Source organism: Pteronotus mesoamericanus, unplaced genomic scaffold (genome assembly GCF_021234165.1).
Source record: "Pteronotus mesoamericanus isolate MK-2021 breed Mesoamerican mustached bat unplaced genomic scaffold, CSHL_Meso_final scaffold_128, whole genome shotgun sequence".
Taxonomy (NCBI): domain Eukaryota; kingdom Metazoa; phylum Chordata; class Mammalia; order Chiroptera; family Mormoopidae; genus Pteronotus; species Pteronotus mesoamericanus.
In genome coordinates, this window is record NW_026555305.1 from 535,223 (window position 1) to 543,862 (window position 8,640).

The following is an 8,640-nucleotide window of genomic DNA, read 5'->3' on the forward strand; positions in this document are numbered from 1 at the left end:
TTTAAATATACGGTAATGCTGCATCCATTTTTATGTTGAGAAATGTGAAGTAGATCCTATTCTTTCTCCCACTCTAGTTTTGGCATATTTTTCACTGAGCCACACCAGCCAGGTCAAGTTTTGGTGTATTTTTTCCTAGTACTTAGTCAATATGCAGGAGGTCAGGACAAGGCTCCCCTCCCAGGGGCTGCCTCCGTAACACCAACTGTATTTCCCAGAAGAATGTGCCCCGTAAGTGCCTAACAGCACTGAACTAAGGAAAGCCCAGAAGTGGGTTCTTTCTGTGAGTGTACCATTTAGGAACGGGTCTTCCAGTGTTTTCCTTGTAGTGGTGATTTCAGCTGCTTTTGATCCTGCTCACCCAGTCAGTGGGATGGCCTGATACTGGAGCAGGAGAGCAAGAGGTCTCTTCCGGATGACCTTCCAAGCCACCCAGCTTGAGTTCCCCAAAACCACTCCACATTCAGGGCGATGGCTGTGCTAATGCATCTGGCTGAACCCCACCCAAATCTTGAAGCCACCCTGCTCAGATCACTGCAGTTCAGGCCCGTCTCCAGAACAAGTAGGGTGTTCCTGGGTGGGGTCCCCATTTGTGAAAGGCAGTATGATGAAGTGTGGAAGAGGTGCAGCTGGAGTGACCAGCAAGCACAAAGCCTTGAAGTACGCTTGAGCTGGGAGCAGTCAGGAAACCTACTCCTGTCTGCAGGGGGCAGACTGTGCCTGCCATGGAATATGCCTCCCCAGCAGCCACTGTTGGGCTCCTGAGAGCCATGGAAGTTGGAACAGAGGAAGGAGTCTGAATTATGGTTTTCTTTTTTTAAAAAAAATTATGGTTCTAAAAGTATTCCAAATGTTGCTCAGGAAGTCATGATGGTGGTGGAAGGAAAGGAAGTTAGGAGGCCCCTTGAGTTTTGGTGTTGGTAGAGCAGATCTGCCTCAGCTGTCCTGTAGTGTGGGTTTTGGGGAGTTTTTTTTAGATTTTATTTATTTATTCATATAAAGAGGGGATGGGAGGGAGAGGGGGAAACATTGATGTGTGGCTGCCTCTTGCACGCCCCCAACTGGGGACCACTCAATCCACTGAGCCACACCAGCCATGGTAGTGTGTGGGTTTCTTGACTTCATACAGGGAAGATGTCACAACGTGAGTCTAGGTGATTTTGAGAGTACGTTTATTAAAGCTGGGGACAGTGAAACAAGGACTTACAGAAGCAACAGGAAAAGGAAAGTGAGCCTAGGTGGGGCTGCTTTGGCTCCCTGAAAAGTCAGAGAAGCGGGCACCTTGGAGGCAGGTTGAGGGGGTCAGCCTGGGACAGCTGCTGCCGCTGCCCATTGTCCCCCTGGTTGCAAGTCTCATGAAGTCCCTTAGGGTTTAGGTGGCACGCTGGGTCCTTCGTTTTGAGGGTTTTTAAAGGCTGGGAGTTTAGGGGAGGTCATATGGGAGGATTTCAGTAGGACATTTACCAGCTTTGTGCTGATGTGCCAAAATGAGATTTATTCCCTTAACTTTATCTGTCCTTGGGTGTGGCAGGCAAATGGCACTAACTGGATTTCTGCTACCTATCTAGCTGAGTAGGATGATTTAAGCTATTTACCCTCTGGTTGGAGAGAAGTGTAAACCATTTACTCCTAAGTGTCCATGGTCAGACAAGATAGGATTTTGTGATTTACTATGATGGTTGTAACCTGCTTGGGTGTTTAACTCTGTCTCAGTTTCCCTATTCCTCTTGTCCTGGCTTACTAGCCTGTCTCAGGTGGGCCAGGGAGGCGGGAGTAGAGTTGGGGTAAGTGCAGATTCTTGATAGAGCTTAAAGACAAAACTTACAGGTTTTCCTGTTACATCAGATGTGACTGTGAATGAAGGTAAGATGTAAATAACCACCCGATTTTTTTGGCCTGAACATCTAGAAGAATGGAAATGGGTAATCTGGTGGTAGGAACAGGATTCAGGGATAAAATTGAGTTGGATTTTGGGCATGGTGAATCTGAGATGCCCCAAAAGTGGAGGTGGCACGTGGACAACTGTATTCACAGGTCTGGAATTCCGGAGGCGCCCTGAAGCCTAGCCAAGCTTAGTGCTCAGACTGGGAGAGCAGAGAATCAGAGGCTTTACTCTCAGATGGATCCTGAAATGAGAGAGGAGAGGGATGAGGCTGAGGGCAGAGTAGAGCCTGAGTGAGGCAGACTCAAGAGGGGAGGGTCTACAAGTGGAATCCATCAGTAGGCCATACGGGACCCTGCCTGAAAATAATTGTGGAAATTTAAAACTGTATGGACTTAAAAGCTGTATGGCATTTAGTGAATGAAATTACACATTTGTGAAGATGCTAGGCCATCTGTCCATTAGAATTTAACACAATCTAGAGTTGGCTTGTTGATTTCTTTCACACTATTTAACATGCTCACCATTCCTGCGTATTTCTTGTACATTAGCTACGCTCAGCATCATGAAATATCAGGAACATGCAAAATCAGAGCAACATACTGCTACACATTTACTAAAAGGGTCAAAATTTTAAAAGGCTAGGCCTATGCACTATTATCAGGCCGTGGGAGAACTGGAACCCATATACACTATTGGTAAAATACAAAAGGAACCACCATTTTAGATGACAATTTGGTTTCTTAAAGTTATACATTCACCTACATTCTGACTCAGGTATCGCACTTCGAGGTATTAACATGAGAAAGGAAACATCAATATGAACTTTGTCCAATTTCTGCAATGGCCAAAATCAGAAACAATTAAAATATCCATAAGCAGATGAATTATGGATATTTAATATTAGAAACAATTAGAATTTCTGTAAACAGGTGGTACATTGATGTAACACGCTTATGAATATAAAAAGAATGAACGACTCAGGTAAGCAACACTGATGAATAAATACGCTACATGAGAGCACCCAAGGGAGACTAAACACTGATTCAATCGTGTAAAATTTTAGAAAATGAAAACCAATCTATTATTGCAAAATGCAAATCTCGCTGCCTGGAAGACAGTGATTATTAAAGGACACAAGGTAAATATAGGGGTGATGGAAAGGTTTATTGTTTGATGGTTTCAAAGGTTTACAGGAATGTCAAAATTTATAAAACTGTACAATTTAACTGGACAGAGTACTGCATGTTGTTTATACCTTATTAAAACTTTAAAAATAGGTTCAAATTAAAGTTTGGATTTCTTACCCGTTAGAAAGTCAGGTCTGGCAAATGAAATGACTCCACAGTCTCTCTCCTCATGAGGGGGACACTTGCCTCAGTGGCAGCAAAAATAAGGGAGCACTGAAGGCTGTTTCCACTTCACTCACAGGAACGCTGACTGGGTCACAAAGACCACATCGCTGGACTGAGGTCTCCTGTCTAGTGTTCCTGCACAGCAGTTACCTTAGGTAAACAGCCCAGAGAGGCCACAGAAACCCACAAAACCTTTAGATTTTTCTCTGACAGGACCTTAGCTACACAAGATACATAGTTTCTGGAGGGCCTGAGAATGTCTGTACCCACTCATCCTTCACAGCCATAGGTACTAAACACTGTAGACCTTTCAGAAGAGGTGCATTCTTTATTAAAAAAAGAAAAAAAGTTTTTAAATAAATAAAAGAGCATGCTAACCAGTTTTGCAGCAGTCTCCTCCACTCTGTTAATCTATTATTTCTGTAACAATGACTATTCTTCTGGACCCCATAATCTTAAAACCAGTGACATTGTCCCAGAGAACTCAGGACATCAGGGCCCGTGGCTCCACTGCAGGACCTGTGGGACAGATGTCCTGTCACCAGTGCTGAGCACAATACAATAGCCTCTGTGAACAAGGGCTGTTCAGAAGCACTGAGGGCTGTCACAAGGACCCCTTCCTCAGGCTGAACTCTGAACCTACAAAAGTCATGGCATCCAAGCTACACAATAGGACCCCAAAGCTCTGCAGTCTTTCCTTAAAGGCTTTGAGCAGCAATGTAAACTAGGTCAAAATTGAAGAGGTATATTCTACCATCATACAATATATACACTCTTAGGCAAACAGTTTGGGATCCCAAACAAAGCTGTTCACGCCTGCATTCTAACAAACCCCAGTGAATTTCAAGGCACCTGAACAGTGACTAGAACCCCCAAGACTAAGACCTTTATTGTCATACAAACAAGAGCAATGTTAGGCACAATTCCTGGGTTGGTGATGTGGAGGCTGGAAAATGCCATCACAGAAGTCATGTGAGACCAACAATATCCCTGAAAAATGTAGTCTATCTTTTCAAAAGCCCAACAGAGTCCTCTAGGCTAAAACGAGGTAAGGCCCACTCGCTAATTCATCAGAGAGGAAAAAACTGGGTAAGATTAAGTGCTCAGGCTACTCATGAATCATTCTGCTAATGAGAGCACACTGGGGTTTATTTCCCTGAACATTTTGGGATTGATAAACATTGCATACCCTGGGCTCCAGCCAGGAGGTAGAGATGAAATGGCTTCTGCTACAAACTGCCAGTGACATAAATCTGGCCATGGCCCTGGACAGGTTAAAAAGTGCAATGCAGTTCCCACATACCTGGGATTTATGTGGATGTTCACATGTATGAGGCTCAATACAGGCAAATGGCACCTTCATAAAGAATCTCCTCCAGTGCCGGCTCACTGAACAGAGATATAGTATATACCTGTGCAGTTAAGGCAGTTCTCCCTTTGAAATCTGTGGTATCCAATATGGCAAGTCCTTCAATTGAACGCTGTCTCTTATTCACTGCACTTACAAGACCTTTCTCTACTGTGAATTCTCTGGATGTAAGATAACAAGGCTAGACTTTGGTAAATAATTTCTCACACTGCCACTCAAGGCTTTCATCCAATGTGATATGGTGTTTTAGGAGCCTGGAGTGGCAGGTAAATAACTCCCCACATTCCAGTACTCCTAAGGTCTTTATCCAGTGTGAATTCTCTGGTGTTTAATGAGGCTCGAGCTATGGCTAAAAGATTTCCCACATTCGCTACACTCATAAGGCCTTTCTTCAGTGTGGATTCTCCTGTGTTTGATGAAACTAGAGTTTTGAGTAAAGGATTTTCCACATTCACTGCACTCGTAAGGCCTTTCTCCAGTGTGAACTCTCCGATGCTGAAGAAGCGCAGAGCTTTGGCTAAAAGATTTCCCACATTCGCTACACTCGTAAGGCCTTTCTCCAGTGTGGATTCTCCTGTGTTTGATGAGACTAGAGTTTTGAGTAAACGATTTTCCACATTCACTGCACTCATAAGGCCTTGATCCAGTGTGAACTCTCTGGTGCTTTAAGAGACTAGAGCTGTAAGTAAAGAATTTTCCACATTCACTGCACTCGTAAGGCCTTTCTCCAGTGTGAACTCTCCGATGCTGAAGAAATGCAGAGCTTTGGCTAAAAGATTTCCCACATTCGCCGCACTTGTAAGGCCTTTCTCCACTGTGAACTCGGCGGTGTTCAATGAGGCTGGAGTTCTGGGTAAAGGATTTTCCACATTCACTGCATGTATAGGGCCTTGATCCAGAGTGAACTCTCTGGTGTTTTATGAGACTGGAGTGGTAGGTAAAAAACTTCCCACATTCACTGCACTCATAAGGCCTTTCCCCAGTGTGAACACTCCGGTGTTGAAGGAGTGCAGAGCTTTCACTGAAGGACTTCCCACATTCACTACACTCATAAGGCCTTTCTCCAGTGTGAATTCTTCGGTGTTTAATGAGGTTGGACTTGTTGCTAAATAGTTTTCCACATAAGTCACACTCATGAGGCCTTGCTCCAGTGTGAACTCTTCGGTGTTGGATGAGGCTAGAGCTTTGCCTAAAGGACTTCCCACATTCTCCACACTCATAAGGCTTTTCCCCAGTGTGAACTCTCCAATGGTCATTGAGGCTGTAGCTTTTGCTGTAAGACTTTCCACATTCACTGCACATGTAGCATCTTTCTCTGGTGAAAACTCTCTTGTGTTCAACAAGTGAGCGTTTGCAATTGAAGTTTGTCGTGTATTCTCCAGAGTTATATACAGCTTTTCCCCTGTGAGAAGCTGCCCCGCACTCCATTCTCCTGCTTGACTTCTCCTTGGTGCGTGTGGACTGATGTTGGAGAAATCCTGAGCTGGCTAGGAAGTCCCTCACAACCTCCCCACAGGAAAAGGGCTTCCCTGACACACACAATTTGCAGTCCTTTACAACTGATGCTCTGCCCATGTTGCTTCTGAAGCACTTCTCTCCCGTGTGCTGCTTATGATGCTGAAATTCTGCACTGACATACAACTGTTTCTCACATGCCCCCATCCTGCAGAGTTTCTGCCCATGATGTGTTCCCTGGTGCTCAGTCAAGTGCAAAATGTCTCTCAAGTCCACACCACACATCTCACAAGGATGGGCCTTCTGGGGAGACACACCTGCCTTGGAAGTCCAAACCTGTGACACTCCTTGTAAAAAATCACAGTGCTCAGAAGGTGCCTTCTCATTCTGGGATCCATGCCAACAACCTGAAAGCAAGAAGTGCTGGTCAAGTGCATGCTTCCTTTGGTTGGAGGGGGCAGCACATGTGTGCGTCTGACAAACCCAGGAGCAAGCCTGTGGCACTGTGTGCAGGACCAGGATATTGATTTAGGTTGAAGATCGGGCTGGTTAGTAGTATTGGGCTATTCAGAGCACAGGATGGGGGAAGGCCTCATGAGGTGAACGACACAACCATGCAGTGTGACAGAGGATAGGCAGGGTCTACTGTTCACTTTACTACCAACTTTCCAAAGTAACTTCTCTACTGGTGATACATGAATGCTGTGTAGAAGGGTGTATCAAGACCCAAGAAACTACAACTACAGCAGGGGAGCTGGTGTTCAAGGACTGTTTAGGAATAGGTACACCACTCAAGACAATGCACAGGGGCCAATGAGGAATGCACTGCAGATGGAGTGGTAAGAAAAAATGGGTTAGACACAGTATGTGGCCATAGGTCCTGGCACCAAAACACTAGTCCAACAGAATAGGTGTCTGGTATGATTTGAACACAACAGTGACCTCACACCCTCCCCCAGGTGCCACTCTTCAGAGCCAGGCTCCCTCTGAGCCCATTGTGCTATATGTAGATGGCCTCATCCTGAGAACCACTGCTTTCCAACCCAACCCAACTTCAATGAGCAAATTCACGGCAGCTTATACAAGGGAAGGGCAGCACAGATGAGGAGCCAGCACTGGCCCAGAACAATTCAGCACATGATAGCCAACAGAAAATAAAACTAAATGCTACACAGAGAACTTCGAGAGCCTTGCAAGAACAGGCTGTGGGCCATATAAGAAGTAATCATGTCAGTGATGGCAATTCCTGGCACAGGCAGGCCTGAGGAAATGTCAGCTAGAGGAAGGAAGCAGAACCTGGACACACAGGGGCCTTGGATCCGGACAAAAAATCACTTGGTCAAGAGGGCAAGTAAGGTGTTATCAACTAGGTTTACTAGAAGACTCCTGACCCTGATTCCTTCCCTGCAAGTCTGCAGAAAAACAAGTGTTGGGGCTGCTTAACGAAGGAGAGTGTGGAGCACACACCTCAGCCCAATAACCACAGCACCTTCCCTGGGACCTAGGGAAGGAAGCAGAGCTCATGGTCTTGCTGTGAGGACAGACCTGCTTGCTCCTGGGGAAGAAGGGAAGGGTAGAGACTACTAGTTCACGGCACAGGGGTGAGTTTGAAAACCTTACCCAAGGAGGTTACAAGTGCCAAGTTCTCCAGCATCACATCGTGGTATAGATGTCTCTGAGCCTCATTAAGTAGATCCCATTCCTCCAAGGAGAAGTACACGGCCACATCCTCAAAGGTCACCCTGCCCTGGCATGATGGGGACAGATGAAACCACAAAAGTTCCTCTACTGAGAACCCACAATCCCTTCCCCCCAACATCTACCCTGTGCCCATCCTCCTCCCAATATCCCCAACTCAAAGGACAAGCCAAGCCCTGGCTCCATCAGTGCTGTTGTCTCCTCATGGGCTCAGGGATGACAGGGTCCAGCCATCAGCAAGGAGGCATATGGATAAGCAGATATCCAAGTTATGAATCTGCATAGAGGGCTCCCCCTACTCATGCCAGGCTATTCTGCTGGTGTGGCTAAGCTCAAATAAGTCTTGATACCAGGTCCCTGGAGTTATCAGGCATACTCCCCTCCAAGAACACATAATTCTTGGGACTGGATCCCACAGCCACATGCCTATGCCTATGGTCACCACCATCTCACTGTTCCACACCTAAGGCATCTTCCTGGCCTCCCCACATGTTACTTGTATTTTAATCACTTCCTCTTCACCCCAATGGTGAGCGTAGGATTCCCATCATTGGGTTATACGGATGGCCAAACACACAACACCCGACTCTGTACAAAGGCAATGAATATCACAGTCTGGGAGAGGAGGTCACCACACAGGGCCACCTGCGGGATGCATCCTGAAAAAGAGTGAACAGCAGTAGCTCAGGTCCCACCAAAGTCCCCATAAAACCCTGGTGGAGTTCACAGAGTGGTGGGTGAATGAGCACTACCATGGACCTGAGGGTCATCTTGCCTTCATTGCTCCTAAGCTGCTGCGTCCATCTCACGTCTACTCTCTCCACTGGAAACCCTGGCCACCTGCCAGACTGTCCTGTTCCTGACACACTCCCCTTCCATGG

At 46.2% G+C, this 8,640-nt stretch overlaps 1 protein-coding gene across 1 annotated transcript; it reads right to left on the reverse strand.

Annotated features, from left to right (window-relative positions):
- Positions 1 to 3,120: 3,120 nt before the first annotated feature.
- On the reverse strand, positions 3,121 to 7,832 carry LOC129082539 (zinc finger protein 154-like). Its single transcript, XM_054588239.1, has 2 exons — positions 7,682 to 7,832; positions 3,121 to 6,468 (listed from the first exon to the last, which is right to left on the reverse strand). Exons 1-2 carry the CDS (start codon positions 7,713 to 7,715, stop codon positions 4,910 to 4,912), a joined length of 1,593 nt encoding a protein of 530 aa, XP_054444214.1. The 5' UTR covers positions 7,716 to 7,832; the 3' UTR covers positions 3,121 to 4,909.
- Between the last annotated feature and the right edge of the window lie 808 nt (positions 7,833 to 8,640).